This window comes from Brachycentrus maculatus, unplaced genomic scaffold (genome assembly GCF_059751285.1).
Source record: "Brachycentrus maculatus isolate JH-2025_06_01 unplaced genomic scaffold, ASM5975128v1 h1tg000095l, whole genome shotgun sequence".
Lineage (NCBI taxonomy): Eukaryota > Metazoa > Arthropoda > Insecta > Trichoptera > Brachycentridae > Brachycentrus > Brachycentrus maculatus.
Window position 1 is genome coordinate 395,932 of NW_028280849.1, and position 19,654 is coordinate 415,585.

Below are 19,654 nucleotides of genomic sequence, written 5' to 3' on the forward strand. Positions count from 1 at the left end.
AATCCATAGAAAAATGTTTTTATTGAATAGTTTCTGGATAGGTAAGGACCTATGTTGAAGGTATACACCTACTTACATTCTAACTAACTAACTAACTAACCATCACACCACTTCTCCGCAGGGGTAGACAGAGAGAATCGAACGCCACACCACTCTGTCTTTGCAAACATTCTTTGCCTCTTCTATATTCGTGCATCTCCTCATACATACCCATCGATTATTACGACTCCTGACCCGGCCGCATTCAAGTATTTGACATACCTAATTGTGCCAAGTTTTCTTCGGTCATCCTCTGCTTCTTTTTCCAACTAAATTCGCCTCATAAATTTGTTTAATTAAATTCGTTCTTTCTTCACTTATACGCTCCACGTGTCCAAACCATCTCAACACACCTTTCTTAATTTTATCGATAATGCTTATGTCAGCCTTACATTCTTTTCTTATTTCATCATTCGAACATCTATCAAACATCGTTTTGCCACACATTAGTCGGAGGGATCGCATTTCCACTGTATTCAGTCTGCTTTCATCCTTCTTTTGCCAACTCCATGCTTCGCTTCCATACATAAGGGTTGGAACCAGAATTCCATTGTGTACTGCCAGTTTAGCCTCCGCTGATAGATTTTTATTTGCTAAAACTGATTTTTGTGCACCATTGACTCTGTTCCCAGCATTCACTCTCCTTTCTTTGTCTTTATCAATCTTTCCATCCCTAGAAAACTTACTACCCAAATATACGAAATCATCTACCTGTTCCAAAATCTCCCCATTTACCAATATTTCACACTCAGATCTACATTCATCTCTTTCAAAAACCATGATTTTGGATTTAGATTTGGATTTGCTTACATTCTTCAAATCTTTATCCGAACCAAATGATGCATAGGGCACTGTATCGCATTGAGGCAGTGTTAAATTGATTGTTAATTGCTTGAAGGCAAGATGATCAGTCCTGTGCTTTAGGTACCAGTTCATAAATACCAGTAATTTATTAATTTTCAACCCCCACTGGGAATCAAACCCGGGATATCCAACATGGTAATCAAATACGCTACGAAGGCAGACAAAACTTACATTACAAAAATATTTATTTAAATTTAACAACTGGCAACATTATAAATTTAGTTTCTTTTTGTGTTATTTTTCATCTGTGTTTTTGAGTAGATTTGTTGGATTTGAGTGTTTTCTTCCGTAATTTGAGTGATATAGTAAAAATGATTATTATTTACTTGTAATTGTGTACTTGACAATATTTATAGTTTTTGATGGATTCATAAAATTTTATTCAAAATAAAATCGTCCAAGATGTGGCACGAGGCAAGAAAACAGGAGAAGTTAATCAGAGGAATGATTGTGGATTACCGTAGGCGCGCCGAACGCAGACGTGATTTTTATGAAAAAATTGTCAGTTTCTTCTATAAAATGATTTTTGAATAAATTTCTCGCAGCATACTTGCAAATACAATTTTATCAAATTTGGGTCACGCCTATGCATCAAACTTTATTTTGCGCTCCATATTATTTATAACCTTATTTTGCAGAAAGCTGATCCTACTCAGTTTCTGCAGCTTCATGGGAGGCCGTGTAAAATACATCTCGACCCCGCTGTTGCAGCTGCCGGAGAAGGGCCCGCCATCATGTTAGCATATTTTGAAAACTTTTTTCTATATTTTCCGATGTTATTTCACGTTATCTGTTAAAATACTCACTGGTTAGTTTGTTAGTTTTACGTACATTTTGGAACTAACTCTGCTTATTTGCACAGAAATCTTTTTGAAGGTAGTGCTATAAAGCAATGCATTAAAATATATGTTTCATAGTATATAACCTTTTTTTTTTGTAACTCAAGTCTTTTCCTTTTGAATAAGTACTCTACCTGTGCTACAGAGAAATGTAAGATGATATTCGTCTCATAGCATTGAGTACATGCAACTCCTTCCGTGCATAATTTTCTTCCCTCACAAATATACATTTTTAATAATCCTACAAATCGAGAATGATGTTGTGAGAGCAACAAAACCAATTGTAAGTCGGCATGATAAACCCTCAGACTTCAGATCTTCTTTCATAAAAAAAGGGGAGAAAGATACATGTTTCATATCAAGTTGAGACACCTTTGAGTGTCGGGTTGTGGTCCCGTGGTTAGTGATACGGAATCTTAACACGTTGTCGTCGGGACACAGCATTTGCCGTTTTTCGCGGACTGTCGGTCAACTGCGGGACACGGCAAATACCGTTTTTGTCGACTGTCGGTTATCGGCGGGAAACGGCAATATACGGGTATGTTATCAGCGTGAAATAAAACGCGTTGAAGGGTAATCTGCTACATGGGTGCTAGGCGACAGTCTGTTGACGTTATTTGAGATGCCTTGTCCGGATTGGCTAGTGTGTCGCTTGTAAAGGCATCGCCAGAAATCTAGAGTTTTTATGCGAACTCAATCTCCAGTTTAGTTTAGTCATTTCACGTATTGGACTATTTTTCATACCGCTCGCACTGTTTTGTTTACTGTTTGGTATTTTATTATTTGAATATATTAGCACTGTATAGGGAATGATACCTCGGAGAGGAAGACTATTTTTTAGAGTTTACAATGCTTCTAAAATTGTGAAATACGGAATACTTAATTAAAAATTATGGTTATAATTTATTTTCGATGATCAAATGTCATATATGATTTCTTTGAAAATTTCAATCGAAAATATTATTTGGTTAAGAAATTGTGTCAATTTTAAGAAAGCGATATATTTTTGCGCTAATCGCGAAAAACGTCCGCTATAGGCTAGAGTCTACTGTTCGAAGCGCCCGACTACAATGTGTTAAGTCAGAGTTTCTCGTTCGAACCCACTCTAACACAATTTGTTACCTATTTGCAATAATGAGCCGCTTAGGCTCACAGAAATAGTATGAAATTGAAAAATTTGTGTAAATAATAAAAGCACAAATATTTCTCTTAAAAAAAACATAAATAATAATAATTTTACAACATTTTGAGAGTGTCACAAAATCTGGATTGTCTCCAATTACAAGAGTTATTTTCATATTATTTTTTGACGTCTCATCAACGATGAAGAAGAATATTGAAGTCTGGGCATTTACGGGGCTGACGACCGTCATGGCTCTAGTGAAGTTCTAGTGATTCAAGAATAATGTTTCAAAATTGGTTCATATATATAGAACTTCCAAGAATTTGAATAGTGTAGTTGTCAATAATGGGTAGAATTGGTGAATGTTACACGTGTGTAAAGTGATCACTTTAACCAGCCTATGACGGTCGTCAGCCCCGTAAATGCCCAGACTTCCATATTCTTCTTCATCTTTGATGAGATGTCAAAAAATAACATAATAATAATTTGTTCAAACTTATACTCAGAAATTGTACTAATTTGGATGTTGTTTGCTCGGTACTTTGGTTTCAGGATGCCTTGGCAAGGAGACCTGGATAACATGATAGACAGGTTTGATGTTCGCGCTCATTTGGACTATATCCCCGAAATAATCACCCCTGAATTAACTGCGGAAGACTTGAGCCTCGAAGAAAGGAATTGCAATTATGAGAGATATAGAATTTTAGCCCAAAATATGTTTCTTGGAATCGGTATGTGAATGACATCTCCATCTACATCTCCATCTCCTCTGGAGGCAACATTTCCTTGAACATATAAAGATAATATTAGAGTCCGATTGTGATCCTGCGGTAGTGTCTCGGGCTTCTAGTCAGATGCTCGCGGTTTGATCCCCGCACTATCCCAACATACCTATTTTCACTCTGGTCACTCGGGCCTACCTCAAAATGTATTCCAATTCATAATATTTGTGTAGTTAATAAGAATATCCTTTCACAAGAATAAATATATTTTTCACGTAGAACCTCACCGAAGACCAAAGAATGAAATAATAAAATTTTAATAAAACAAACCAGAAATAATACCAATTTCAGCTTTCTTATTAATTCTTAATACAAAGCAAACTGACCAGATCCAAAATTTGCCAAAATTTAGTTACTTTCATATCTAATAATGCTTCTAAGTATTTATCATGAAAACAATATTGTCTGGCATTATCATTTTGTTATGTAACATGTTTTTGTCTTAGTTACATAGAAGATGTTATGAAAAACATAGATTGATTATTGAACATTTTGATTTCGGTCAGTCATTAACCAGGAACTGAGTTTCCTTATAACTTCATTAGACTTGTCTGAAAACCAATCACTCGCCAATAAGTAATTAAAGTTGGAAATGGCAATTATTTTTTCATATGAAAATGTAGTTCCACCAAGAAATAAAGATGGAAAATGTGTTTATAAAAAAGAGCCAAAAAAACACTTTTTATTATTATATAGTGAGTTGTTTAATTTATTACTCGCAATTGTTTTAATATACATTTTTGTTTTTATAGGTGAAGAAAAGTTTCTACATCAACTTTCTGTGGAGGAGAGATTTGGTGTTACAATAGAAGAAAAAGAAGCTCAGCGTGAGAGGATGTCGGAAAAAAAAGGGACTGGTGTTGCTATCGGATATAATTATGATGATAACAAGCACACGGCTCCAGGTACTGAACATAGAAACAGTTTATTTAATTTTAGAAACACTTCTCCGTCTTATTCCTCATTGCTGAGGGTTGTAACCCTTGCAGAAGCAACGACTCTTCTCCAATTATCCCTTGACTGTGCTGCAAGTAGCGCTCCAACCACTGATGTGCCTACTGCTGCCTTAATTAAATCAGTCCATCGTGTGGGGATCTTCCTCTCCCTCTCTTTCCCTCCAGGCTTCCGATCACAACTAGTCGTTCCAGGCTATCCTCGTTGCCACGCGCAACGTGTCCAAAGAACTGGAGAATCCGTCGGGTACAGACATTGGCCAGAGTCAAGCCATCCAAGCGTTGTTCCTGGCGAATGGACTCATTGGTGTGTCTAGCTGTCCATGGAATTCGGAGCATGCGCCTCCAACACCACATTTTGAAGGCATCAATTTTTCTCCTTTCTGCTGCTTTTATGATCCATGTTTCAGCAGCATAGAGAAAAATGGAGTGGACCAAGCTCCTGACAAGCTTCATCTTGGTCTTGTTACTCACCCCGGTCTTTCTGATAGTCGTTGCCGAAACTAGTTGTTAATAAAAATGTGAGTGGATCAAAAAACAAAGTGTTTTTATTTCTCAAAGTAATATATCACTATGATCCTCAAACTTAATGCTTTCAATATTTAAAAAAAAAACGTAATATTAGTGTTTATATCTGCATTACAAGGTTGACTCTTGGGAGATGTGTTGTGTTTTATTAGGCGGACTGTAATCAAATAAAGCTAATTTATTATTCTACATTATAAACAATCTTTTATTTTGATAATGCTTTTATTTTACCTAAATGGGACGACTAAATTTAGAGATATAATTATTTTTATAACAGCTAATTGAGGTAGCAAGTCGCGCGAATATTTCACCCAAATGCTCGGGCAGGGCGCTTCCCTAATTGCACGCAGCGCATAAGCGTCTCAAGGTTAATATTAACACATTGTTTGCGGGAACGCTTACAAGCGTATTTTACATACTGTTGGTATACAGTAGGAGACGCTTATATGCATTCTATTTGCTTACTTGTGGTAGAGCATGAGAGATGCCAAAAAACATTGTAAGATCAGAATTTGGTTTGCGGTTCCTTGTGATTAGTATACTGAGGGTCGGGTGATAGACTGTCTTTGTATAATAAGGGTCAGGGTTGATGAAAAAACTTCCCGACAACAATGTGTTCAAAGGATGTATCCATACAGTGTTCAATGATAACAAGTACTTTTCAGGGTATTGTGCCTTGCTGAATATTGGACCATTTAATGTAATTATATAGCTTAAAGTTTATCTAAGTGAAGTTAAAGTTTTGATTTTCCACTTTGCATTACATTTTAATTGTTTTTTTGAAATGTTTTTTGTTGCATTCTTGGAAATTATTTTTTAGAGCACCCGAGTTCTTCCTCTGCTCCCGCTGCTGGAAATGACGACAAAGAGGACTCCGATGAGGAATCTGATGTAGAAATAGTGGACGTAGACCTGGCTATCGATGTTGACAAAGTAGAAACACCTCAGGTTAGAATTATTTATTTCTCTCATAAACTTAGTAATTATTCATGGTAAAGTTTATGTTATAAGCTAACCGGACAATGTAGATAATTAATTTTTTGAATGACTATTATCAAATCAATGACAAATAAAAATGTTTATTCACAATGTATTCAACAGCATTATCAAACACTGTATTTACCAAGCAAAATTTAAATGTAAATATTGAAAAAGGAATTCAGTTTTATTTTAACATTCCAGTTAATAAATGATATTGTTATTTATCATAGATTAATAAATAAATTAGTTGTATCTGATTTTACCATGTTTCTCAGTATTTCTGTATTTCTGAAACTTGATTTTAGGCTCATTTAATGAACACATGCGGTACCAACTTTGGAATGCAAGGGACTGATTTGTTTTCGTTCCTTACCGGCGATGCTGAAGATGCGGAGAAACAAAAGCAGATCATCCGAGAAGAGAAGGAGAAAGCCCTATTTTCGGGCAGAAAGAGCAGGAGAGAGAGAAGAGCACACAGGTAAAACAATGTTTTATTTACATGATATCATTTATTATTATTTGCAGCTTTGCATGTTAGCCGATAGTATATTTAAAAAAAAATTAGGGTATACATTTGAGATTATTTGCAAAGTACAGATTCACATGTTTCCAAAATATACACATTCCGTGTGTTGAGTTAAGGGGGGTTGTTTGGCTAAGTAAAGAGTTTCGATATTGGCGGTTTCGTTGTTTGCAAGTTTTTTTTTAAAGCAATTTAACCCTCTCCTACAAATACTGATAATGTTATTACTATATTGGCCTAAATATAATACAATCTCGAATAAAAAGACCAAAAATTGAAACATTTTTCATTCACATATGTATTTGTATAATAAATTATTTAATTTTTTCATTTATGCTATTGCATAAGCGCTATTAGTCTTTTAATTTCTAACGCCTGTGTATGGTTCAAACTTTGACCAGTCTGTTTTTTCTATTGTTGAAAATATAGCTTCTTAGTAATGTACATATACCCCGCCAATGTACATATAGTTTAAAAATAAATAAAATAAAAAAGTGAAAAGTAATCTCAATAACAATAATAACAAAACGTAAAACATATTCTATTTTATATTATAATGAACATATCACAAATGTGGAACAGCACACGTCGTGTGGTACATATGTCTGAGGATAGATGGACGAAAAAGGTGCTTGACTGGAGGCCTAGAACAGGACGCAGAAGCATGGGTAAACCCCAGACAAGATGGTCCGATGGCTTAAATAAAGTGGAAGGCCTGTACTGGAAGAGAGTCGCGTCCAACAGAGAACTGCGGAAAACCAAGAGGGAGGGCTTTGTTCAATACTGGACACAAGAAAAAGGCTAAAGTAAAAGAAGTAATCATAAATTACTTATTTGCAGGGACAAGCGTCTTGCGTTGCGCGTAGTGAGTCCTCCGCATTACGCCGCGCGCCCCCCGTCCCCCCTTCACGGGCTGCTGGAGGCGGCGGGTGCCGAGGGGGGGCGCTCCCCCTCCCCGCCACCACCCTCGGACAGGATCACCTTTATCACCAGCTTCGGAGACGACGAGGACATTCAAGAAGCCGGTATAGCCGTCTTCAATCTTAACAAATTGTTTATAGTAGAAAGCTCCTTCCCACATAGCACATTTGGCTATCAGGCTGGAGGTCGCGGGTTTGATTCCCGGGTCAAAGTAAATGTGTTTGGAATTGTTTTTTCACTCTAATATTTAAATAAAATCACTCTGGACTGATACCTAAGCATAGGACTGACCACTTTGCCTTCATATAAATAAACAATCATATTGGTATTTTTGACATCTCAACATAGATGGAAAAGAATATAGAAGTCTGGGCATTTACATGGCTTACGATACCTTACTTACCTGGCTGGTTTAAGTGATCCTAATTGGAGGTAATCCAGATTTGTCAAGTATTTGGACACACTCAAAATGTCGTTAACACTTTTTTGTTGGGCGGATTTTTCATCAACCCTGACCCTGATTATACCCTGACAGTCTGCCGCCCAACCCTCAGTATACTAATCACAAGTAACCTCAAACTCAATTCTGATCTGTACAAAGTTTTTTGGTGTCTTGCGCTCTACCAAAAGTAAGCAAATAGAACGCTTATAAGCGTCTCTCTTCTCTACCAACAGTATGTAAAAAACTATTTCAAGCGTTTTCCGCAAACAATGTGTTAATATTGCATAATTTTGATGCAATGCCCTATACACCATTGGTCGCAAATAAAGGTCAGCGGTATACATATAACACAGAATTTTGGTATTTTGCATTTTTAAATGGTAACCTATTTATTCTAATTTTAATGTTGATATAAAGGTATTTTGTAGTAGAAGTATAAAGTGTTGTTTACATTTTCCTGTGTTTTAGAAAAAACACCAGTAAAGGTTCCCTTTGAGAAAGTAAATATCGGTCCAATCGATAAAACATACGCGAGTGTCTTGAAGGAACCTTCAAAGCCGCATGTCCGACGGTAATTATTTCCTAATTTATTTAATTCTCAATGTGTCCTTTCATACTCAAAATGTTGCTTCATGTGTGCAGTGGTAGAATTTTGACAAAACTAAAACTGTATTATATCAGCAGTAATATGCTTAGGGTAGAATATAAGATTTAATAAACTTCACAAACAAAGAGATTTTTTAAAACTATCTTTTCATAGTAAAAGCTTGTTAATTTGAACAATTAAAAATATTTCAAAATTCTGTACCCTCCAACACTATTTCCATACAAATTTTGAATGATTCATGATAATTTTGAAAAAATTCAGTTCAGTTGTAATTCAAAATTTAAGCTCCTTTTTCTTGTAGACGTATCACTCATGTACTACACGCTTGCTAGCTTTTTACTTTTTACTTTTTCATGTTTTTTATGTTTTTAAGTTTTTAATTTAATTTTAAAAAAAAAGTTTTTTTGTTTTCTGATAGTCAAGTATTTTTTGTCTTTTATATTAACACTATTATTCTTGTTCTACTAATAATACCTATACCCTTATACCCTTTACTATGACCTAAATTATCCACACACAGGCCATGCGTTTGTGGGATCTTTTTTTGCATTTATATTTTATTCATATTAATTTTTTTGTATTTGAATTTATGTCATGTTTGTATAATGCAAAAGAATTTAAAATAAAGAGAAAAAAAAATTGATCTGGATTTCAAAAAAATTATGACACTAAACACCTCACACCTCATGTTATGCTTTGCCTGTTTTATCGCCATTTTTCTCCACACCCTTAACATTTAATTTCCTACTCTTTCATTCTCTTTTAGATCTCGTTGGTCTGACTTCTCCCCATACAAGCGAACGCAGAAATCTAGATCACTTTCTCCATGGTCGAATGAGAGTCGCTCGAGGAGTCAATCTAAATCCCGATCTAAGTCAGCATCTAGATCACGTTCAAGGTCTAGATCGAGATTTAGTTCTAGGTCTGTTTCGTCTTCGAGTTCTAAGTCAAAATCGAGATATCGAAGATCGTTCAGTGATTCCTCTTCCAGAAGCAATGAAAGGTAAGGAAATGAATTAGGAATTGGTTTGTTATGAGCTGCGGAAGGCTGCTATGGCAATTGATAATATACCGTAGAACGGGACTACTTGAACTTTGATGTGTTACTTGAGCACAGTACAAAAAAAATATTTAGATCTGTATTTGGTCTACAATAATGAACGTATCGACATGATTCATTATTTCCCTGACAGGTGACACTTATCGTCACGATACATCCATTACATATTGTAGACCAAATACAGATTTAATTATTCATTATTACAAAGTTCAAGTAGCCCCATTCTAAGGTATTGAATTATCGTGTTACCCGAGACATTTCTCGAATAGCAATTTAGCCCTTATCATTAGGTACGAGGTAAACAATAATCCAAAATGCCAAATATTAAAGAGAGACAGTTAATGATTTACTTATAATTTTTTTGCAGACAGTTCTAGGAAGTTAGCAAAATATTATTTGTCATTGTAATTTTTTGATAAAATAAAAAAAAAATGCCTGAAAGGAATCTATTGTTTACCTCTAGGAATCTATTGTTTAGGAACACCTCAATATAACGGACCTCTTTTTAACTTACTTCGGATATAACGGACCATGTAAAAAAATTAAAAACGTCCTGTTGATATTATATATGTTTAAATTCAATTGTCGCCGCATATAAACAATTTTTTAATTACGTCATACGTTTATAAAATTATATTTTTGTAATTTTAGAGAGTTCATTAAAAGAAAAAATAGCAAGTTTCAAAAGTGCAAATAAAACTTGATTGTTTTGTATTGTTTATTTATAATATCATGACGAAGAAAAAACAAAATATATATTTATATATATGAAAAATAACTCCTATAATTGGAGATAATCCAGATTTGTAAACAAGTATTTGGATACACTAAAAAGTTATTTATTTATATCTAAATACAGTGTTTATATTTCCAAAAAATAAGTTTTTTGATTTATTTGACCTTTTAACTGCCGGCAGGTACATGTATGGCGGTACCCAGCGCGCCGCGAATTTTATGACAAAAATAAAACCTTCTAAACATATCGTTATTGAAAGTGTAATAACGTTTATTTATAAAACTTACCAAATAAATGAAGAGCACGCCATTCGTGCAGTCATTTATCCATAATCATAAAATTAATTGTTCATGGTGCAGGGTTGTCACAAAATTTGTCATAGAAAATATGAAAACTAAATAATATGTCAAAAGTAATTGTTTATGTTAGTTTAATATTAAAAGTATACACACACACACACACTTTGATTTTAAAAAATTATCAGAATCGACACTAAAATCAGATTCGGCAGTGACGACAACACGTGGGTTATTGGACAACCCTGAGCGCCATTAGTTGTTCCGACGACAAAGCTATCTTTAATTTACGTTTAAAGTGGTAAAAACAAATTCTGTTTCAATTCTAAGAATGCAAAGATATTCTAAATAGATGTCACTATGCGTTCAATATATTTGTACTCTTTAAATAATTGATTTTCTTTAGTAAAACCCCATTTAAAACGGCGCGTCTTAAGACGTAATTGTATGAGCGGCGCTCCCAGAAAATTATGCGTCTTAAGACGCTTTTGGCAGTTAACCGGTTAAAAACCATTTTTATTTATATAACGGACTTTCGGCTTTAATGGACGCCCCTCCCTCCAATTAGTCCGTTTTATCGAAATTTTACAGTACAAAGATATTTTGTACATTATCATTTCTCACATAATATTTCAATTTTTAGAAATCGGAGTGCATCATACAGATCCAGCCGTTCCAGGAAAAGCAGTTATTCATCATCCAGCAGGCAAGTTTAAAAATTTAACAAATACAGGTGAATCCTTTTAATTTATTTACCAGATGGTCAAGGCCGCTGTTTATTTGTGCCAAATCTTAAAGAACTAATAGTAATTCACAACGCTTAGTCGAGACAATCTTCTCCTTGATGCGGCTGACTAAGTATTGCACCCACCACTTAGTCAAGCTGGAATAAAGATTTATTATTATTATTATATAACATTTTAATACATATAAGTGGTTTAATAAATATAATTGATTTTTTTACTTAAATATTTATTCAATATTACCCTGAACTGGTACCTGAAGCGGAGAGCTAATCACCTTTACTTCATGTGGTCATGATCAAGATAACACTTCGTTTATATGATGCAGTACCCTATGCACCATTGGGTGCAGAGGGTACTGCATTTTTGTTTTTTTTAGAGCTGTCTAAAAAGGATAATCAATGTACATATCGCTCACTCCTTTGAAGAATGCATAAATCAACTTGATTTTTCAGGAAAACATTTTTAAAGTTTAAAAATATAACACAATGTATTAAAAATAAACAGCAAGCCACTTATTGAACTTTTTACTATGCAACAGATCTTTTTAGGTAAAACATGAAGGTTTTTTCTCCATTTGAAAAATATTTATTATATTCAAAAACATTATTAAACAATACCTTTTCTTCAAAATGGAAAAACAACACTTTCTGCCCTGTAGCGGGTAAATATTAAGTTAAAAATATGCCTCTCTTGCTGGGATATAGTACATTTTCTGGGCATTCTGAAAACGTGCACAACTGAAAATTGACGATTTTTGATTTATGACGTTCTTGAAAGGAGTGAGCGATATGTCTTTCGATTTGTGCTGAGCCAAGCCATCGGCCACCTTCTCTGATTGTCTATCTTGTCTTTGGTATAGTCGGGACGACAGACGACACGACAAGTCCCGGTCGAGTACCGGTAGGAACCAGGGCACTAGTAACCCGGCAGGTAGTTCCGCCGCGTCCAAAGTGCCGCGCTACTATGGGAGGAAGAGAGAGGGGGCGAGGTCTTCGTCCAGTGAACTGTCCGTAGACTCCGGCGACAACAACGCAAACGCTACTGACAAGTAAGTTAGCTTTCTTTGAATATTAATATTGAGAAATGTATATTTTTTGAGCAAACTCTTGAATAACATTGATACTAGAACAAACGCTCGTCAACTTTCTTATATAATTGGTTAAAAATTGCGTAAAATAATAATTTTAAAAAAAATAGTCATATAACATTTAAAAAAAAAATACCTCGAAAAATATTTCTTCAATGTTTTAGTAAATATCTATTTATTTAAAAAATAAGCGACCAAATTTGGAAAAAAAAAATTTAAATCCCTTTTCAATTTGTAGCGATACTTCAAAATATATTTTTTATTTTTTGTTTAAAATACAATAACAATTTCATTTTAAATTTCAAATTATCTATTCCTTTTCAGCATTAGAAGAATTCAAATCTGGATAACATATTTCAGGAGAAATTGGATATAAAATTTTACAAAAAAACATTTGCTTTAAATTACCAATTTTATTCACCATTATTTTTCAATTAAAATTTGTGCAATAGTACAAACAAATTTAGGTGTACCGTCTTTGTTTCAGAAGTAAAGAAAAGTTGACTGGGAGTGGCAGGAGCCAAGTCTCGAATGTAGTCCGTAAAGCTGGATCATCCCCCAAAGTCAGTAAGAATCCTTGTATTGGGACATCTCATTGCGCAGTACCCTTCTGTTTACAGAATACTACTGTTCACTCTATAGCTCTAGTTCACCCCCCGCCTACCACTGTCTTACTCCCTCCTCTCCACCCAGTTATCCCTACAGTACAATCTGTACTGTTCTCGGGTCATCACGCCATAATCTACACAATTTGACTGTTCATACTGTGCTTGTACAAACACAAAATACCAAATTTTCAAAAAAAAAAAAAAAAACATATTTTACATAACAAGTACTGTGACATGTCAATACTCATCAAGTATGACATTGTGTGCATTCTTTTGACCACATACATACAATAACCGTGAATAAATGTATGGTGAAAATCTGAAACCAAAATGTCAACCAATATTTCCTCATTATATCCGAAATCTCACTATAACCGTGCTTGTAATAACCGAGTTCGACCGTATTTTATTTTATGCATTAAATATTAAATCAAACACTGATTTTTGAGTCTAAGTTAGTAGACTCAAAAATGCAGTGTTTGATTCAACATTATTTTTTGACATCTCAACATAGATGGAGAAGAATATGGAAGTCTGGGCATTTACGGGGCTTACGACCGTCATAGGCTGGTTTAAGTGATCACTTTACACACATGTAATATTCACCAATTCTACCCATGACAACCACACTACTCAAAATCTTCATCTATATATTATCTATATTGAGATGTCAAAAAATAATATGAAAAATAACTCCTATAATTGGAGATAATCCAGATTTGTGAACAAGTATTTGGACACACTCAAAATGTTGTAACATTTAATACATAAATTAAAGTAGAGTTCTACAAATTAAACGCCAAATCTATAAATACAATATTTTATAATTGCAAGTATTGGAAATACTATGGCGCAACAAGGTGACAATGTTTTATTTTGTATATAAATTTAATAAAAATATTTTACAGAAAAAATATAAAAATAATTTCCTTTTAATTTTAAATATTTTAATAATTATATTTTTACAATGCCAAATTTTAAAATATGAATTTCTTGGCAATTTTTTACCAACACAATTAGTGAAATGAATTCAATATTTATAAGTGGAATTTCTGACATCTGTACATAGAAAAGTATTTATTATATTTTATGATTTATTATTTTGGCTTGTGGCGATCAAAGTGTTAATTGTGACCAGGAGACTAAAAAAAGGTTAGCTATGTCTGATTTAGGTAATAAAATGTGATTTTTGTCAGTAGGTGAATAATGGAAAACCATATTTTTTCTCAGCGGTATAAGTGTTATTATAATTTTTACAACTTCATTTTTTTTCTCTAAAAAATACTTATAATATGTTTGTATCCCTTTTAGACCCGAATCAAATAAGGATCATTTTTAAGGGAAATAATTTAAGTATCATATTTAATGGATTTTGTAAACTTGCAATTTTGTAAGATTGCAAAGTAAAGTGCAAATCTAGATTGATGAAAAAATATGACGATTGAAAAAATGTGAATTATCCATATTAATGTTCCCTGAATGTATTACAGTATTCGAAGGAGAAAATTTCTCTGAAGGAACGTTTGAGGAAAAAGATGCAGGCGCAGTTATCAAGGCAGCGTGAGTTTTTAAAATGATTATATAAAAATCATTATGTACGTTATTTTTTATAATAATCTTTGACTTTTTTTAAACAGTGCGGGCTGATATGAAAGCTGAAGCCGAAAGGGTGGAGAGAGAACAGCAATTGCAGCATGAACGAGATGAAGAAATGAGAGAAATGGCAATTAAAATTCGGAGAAGGTAAGTCATAAAATATCAAAAAAGAAAGATTGTATTGGGTTTAATTTAATAATTCAACCTTACGGATAGTATGGATGTATCATTTTTCTATTAAATTATCTAAAAAAATTTTTTTTTACCATATATATTTCCAATATTATTAATATTTAAAGCATTTAATTTGTGGTTGTTTATTTTTACTTATTATTTTTTTTACAAAAATGTTAATAATATTAGTAAATAACCACTCACCCAGATTTTTATATCTACCGGTTTCGAGACGTACCCGTCTCTTCGTCAGGACAATCACTACCACAGCATGCAAACAATACCACCCTTCACCACCATAGCACCATTTACACACTCAAAACTACACAAAATGTCTAACACATGCGATTTTTGGTCGACCCGAAGACCAACATGCACTAAAGGGTTCAGCACAGACATGCGTTACGAGCCGAGGTTAAACATGCACATTAAAGTGGTTATATACTAATATTATATACTAATGTTATTAACATTTTTGTAAAAAAATAAATAAGTAATTTATATTTTTTTTAATGTCAACTGGTTCCATTTTTGGTTGATTATTTTTACAATGGAAAAAAGGGGGAAACACACCTTTCTTGTTACGTTAAGCCGATGGTGCTGCCATTGCGGTAAAAAAAAACATGTTTTGACCTGTGACAAAGACAAGCATATTTGAATGCAACATTGTATCAAAATTTCAAAGCAATCAGTAAATAACTTTCTGAGCATTTTATTATAATTTTTTTTTAAACATTCACATTTTTATTTATATACATAGGTGATATTCTAATTATGTGTTTTTTTTAAGGCAAAGAGAAATGAGACACTTACAACAGTTTTCTGCAAGTTCTGATGATTCCGATGCGTCTTCCTCACTGGACCACTCTGACAAACTTAAAGGGTTCGATATTTTTTTTTCTTAAAATAATTTGCATGTAAAACAAATTTGCTTGTAACTTTTTCAGCGTTGAAAATTTTAATAAAAAATATATGCATATATGAAGAATTTGTTGCTTGAAATGATTTAGTTAACAATAAAAATATTTCAGGAAGAAATCAGTGGAAGGAGATAGCGATAAGGAAGAAACTGTCAAAGCGCCTTCTCCAAAAAGTAATATTAGAAAACGGCAATATTCAAGTTCTGAGGATGAAGAAACAAAGAGTCCGGCGCGAAAAGTGCTCCCTAAATCCAAATTTCCAGTTTGGGAACAAGACCAGAAGAAACACAAGCCTAAAGTTCCCGTCTGGGACCACGAGGAACGGCACTCCCCCGCCAAAGTCCGGAAGAACCCGGATGGCGAACATAACCAGGAGAGGAGCTATCGGGAAGATGCCAAAGAACACCGCTACAGCGGATATCGCGACGAAGGAAGGTCCTACAACCGCAACGACGACAGCCAAAACTGTAACAGGCAGTTCAACAATAGAAATAATTATCACAATAATCGCGGACGCCCATTTTACAATAACAGATCTCGAGGCTTTAGGGGTGGAAGGAGTTGGGGTAATAGAAATAATTACGAAGGCAACCGTCAGCGGGAATTCAACAGCGGAAATAGACATGAAGCGGAAGACCGACAGGACAAGTGGAATAATGATAGGGATCAAGGCCAAGGGTGTAGCAAGTATACTGTGAAGAAATTGGTGGATTATTAGTCTTCGATTCAAATAGTTATACCCTCATTCTGTGTCCAATATTGCTTAAATACACAATCTTTTGAAATAAAAAAATATCGCATTATGTCTAAATTGTACCCAAAGACATACATATTAATATCATCATAATAATGGACATCAATCAATGTTTTACCTAACTTTGTATAAAAATGTAAAGTAAAAATCTTAGATTTTTTTTCATTTCAATGTAAAAAGATGCAATTATAAGCTCGGAAAAACTTAAGTTTTTCGCTTTTTATTCTCTTATATTGTACATATATTTAGAGTTTAGGTATAATGGATGCCAAACGACAACATTCTGTTATCGGTTATGAGTATGATTTTTTAAATTGGCTTTTAAATGAATTGTTGATTTCGATAAATCCTTCTATCTCTTATATAACGTTTGTTTAGAGCTATTACAATTAGATTTTGCAATAGTTTTGAGCCTTTTGTTCATGTGCAGGCAATAATAGTTAAGAAATCATTAATTAAAAAAAAATGCAATATTTTTCCTGGAATTATCAAAATAATTGTTTTGCCATTTTACTGATTGGTAAATTCCTTCTTTTTTTTCTCAGTGATAATTTATTGTCACTATCGTTAAATGTAGTATGTAAAATAAATTAGGCAATAATCATTTTACATATTTTTTTCCATACACAATTTGAAATTACACTTATTTTTAAATTATTTACAAAAAGTAATATTTATCATAACCAATCGTTATATCTCTGAAATTGTTATCTAATATAGGAAACTGAAATCAAATTTACTTTGTGTATTTTTTTCCCCTTAATTAAATCAATATTGGCAAAATACCCTTAAAAGCAATTAGGTAATGATCATTTTGTTTTCGTAAATATAACTAAAATAGATATACACACATGATTTGAAAAAAAAATAGCACACTTTGGAGCGATCCAAAGGGTTGCTTGATCTTATCCTTACTCGTGTTGACGATATCGGGAAAGGGTTGAAATAAAATTATTTTTGTAAGCTGGAAAATTAGGAGTTTATTGTAGTTTGAAAATTCCAATGTTGCAGTAAAACTTGTCAAATCATCACCTTTTTTTAATATTACATGAATTATTATTAGTATGAATTTTTCTCAAAACCTAATATGTAGGAATATGTTGATCAACATTAAAAAGTTATATTTTTACTTTTAATTAATTATTTAAATCATCATTTGATGAAACCCCCGTAAATGATGAATTATTTTATTCATAAGTATGGATGCATTCTACAATTTACTTTATTATACTAAAGGTTATTTATTTATTATGGTAAAGCTAGTTGATTTGAAATCAACAGGACCGAATTTTGAAAAATAATTTGAGTTACAGTATTAGCTATGTAATCAAAAGTTTTTTTAACATCTCAATATAAATAAAAAGGAATATGGAAGTCTGGATATTTATGGGGCTTCCGACTGTCATAGGCTGTTTTAAATTATCTCTTAACACACATGTAACATTTACCAATTCTACCCATGATTGACAACCACACTACTCAAATTCTTGTAACTTCGAACAGACTTCCATATTCTTTTATCATGAGATGTCAAAAAATAATATGTAAAATAACTCCTATAATTGGAGATAATCTAGATTTGTGAACAAGTATTTGGACACACTCAAAAGGTTGTAATTAAAAGTTAATCAATTTGGTAATTTAAATATATGAATTTTTCTTTTGAAGTAAAATTACGCAATCGGTCCTTCACACATGGTAGCCAACACATAGTGATGTGTGCACCACAAACTGTCTGAACTGATATTTCACTTGTTTACAATTCTCATTGTGATTTTGCATGGAAATACATTTTTGTTATAAGTTGATTTTAAATTATGGGCTAAAACACTATTGAGTTGAAAGTTTTCTATTAAAACAGTGTTGGAAGGAACAGAATTTTTAACTTCTAAAATTGATTTAACAAGATTTTTCTGAATCATTATTCTCGTTTGCACCACTTTACTTTTTCATTATTTGTTTTAACTTTGAAATAAGTTAAATAAATAAAAACAATTATCAATATACCTTGTGTGTCTTCTATTCCATTAAAGTTTTATACGAGAGCTATATTTTATTCAAATCAAGTTCCGTAATAAAGTCTATCCATCTAATCCTTTGTAACTATTTTATTGGCATTTGGCACTTCAAGGCAGCATGCGTATGTACAAAATATATTGCAATAATAATAAACATGTGCTTCTTATCATTTACCGCGTTTTATTTCTTATATGCTAAAAATGGATTTTTCATTGCCTTTTTTTCAGTAAAAGGCAGCTTGTGCACTACATGGAATTTTACCATCCGGCAGTCCGGTTTCGAAAAATGAAAGCGACTACTACAGTTTAGCGTGATCGAATTTACGCGCACCGTGATCACGCGCCGAACGAGCACACCGATCCGAAGAAAGAAAGACAAAAGCACAAGCCAATCCAAGCCAATCATCCGTTTTATATGTTAACTGAAGTGCCAGATGGTAAAATTCCGTGTAATGCACAAACGCCCAAAGAATATTATCACATTTTACTTAAATTCATATTTTCGATGACTATATATTTTCAATTTGAAATATAAGTATTTTTTTCTCTTCAATGATTCCCCAACGAGTCCTTTTTAGTTATTTTTTTTTCTATTTAGAGATGTGAAATAGAAATGGAATTCAATACTTCAAAAGGAACTTTGGTTAGTTTAAAAACTTGACAATTCTTTGTTGATATCTCTCTAATTTTACAATGATTACTCACAAGTTAACCCTTTTTATAAAGAATTTAATATTATAACTATAAATGCACAAAATATGCAATACGGCGTATTTAATTCAATGTAAATAATACCTCCGTGGTGTAATGGTTAGCGTGTTTAGCTACCGTTCTTGGAGGTCCCAGGTTCAATTCCAAGGGGGGGTGAAAATAAATATAAGTGATTATACAATCTAATATTTATTTAAAATTTCCCTGGACTGGTCCCTGAAGCGCAGGAGTGATCAGCTTACTTTCGTGTAAGTAACAATCAAGATAACACCGTGTCAATATGATGTAGTGCCCTATGCACCATTGGGTACGGATAAAGGTTAGAGGAAGAAGAAATAATACTTCA

At 33.2% G+C, this 19,654-nt stretch overlaps 1 protein-coding gene across 2 annotated transcripts; it reads left to right on the forward strand.

Moving 5' to 3' along the window:
- The first annotated feature begins 1,150 nt into the window (after positions 1-1,150).
- On the forward strand, positions 1,151-18,767 carry LOC148310452 (uncharacterized). 2 transcript variants are annotated; one of them, XM_088258386.1, is made up of 16 exons: positions 1,151-1,404; positions 1,542-1,639; positions 3,418-3,596; positions 4,400-4,552; positions 5,949-6,076; positions 6,415-6,587; positions 7,473-7,657; positions 8,464-8,566; positions 9,369-9,605; positions 11,338-11,400; positions 12,300-12,488; positions 13,015-13,090; positions 14,626-14,695; positions 14,773-14,878; positions 15,696-15,788; positions 15,937-18,767. In XM_088258386.1, the coding sequence occupies exons 1-16, from the start codon at positions 1,306-1,308 to the stop codon at positions 16,541-16,543; spliced, it is 2,559 nt and encodes an 852-aa protein (XP_088114512.1). In that variant the 5' UTR covers positions 1,151-1,305; the 3' UTR covers positions 16,544-18,767. The 2 variants fall into 2 exon arrangements, with proteins under 2 accessions (XP_088114512.1, XP_088114513.1); XM_088258387.1 differs by lacking the exon at positions 1,151-1,404 and having other exon boundaries at positions 1,543-1,639; positions 3,418-3,456.
- Positions 18,768-19,654: the final 887 nt, after the last annotated feature.

What these genes read in the sequence shown, in the direction of transcription:
- LOC148310452 (XM_088258386.1), top strand. Translation starts at nt 1,306, where the DNA reads ATGTGGCACGAGGCAAGAAAACAGGAGAAGTTAATCAGAGGAATGATT. An exon ending in TAACAAGCACACGGCTCCAG is followed by an intron (nt 4,553 to 5,948) that starts GTACTGAACATA and finishes ATTATTTTTTAG; the next exon opens with AGCACCCGAGTTCTTCCTCT. An exon ending in TCAAAGCCGCATGTCCGACG is followed by an intron (nt 8,567 to 9,368) that starts GTAATTATTTCC and finishes ATTCTCTTTTAG; the next exon opens with ATCTCGTTGGTCTGACTTCT.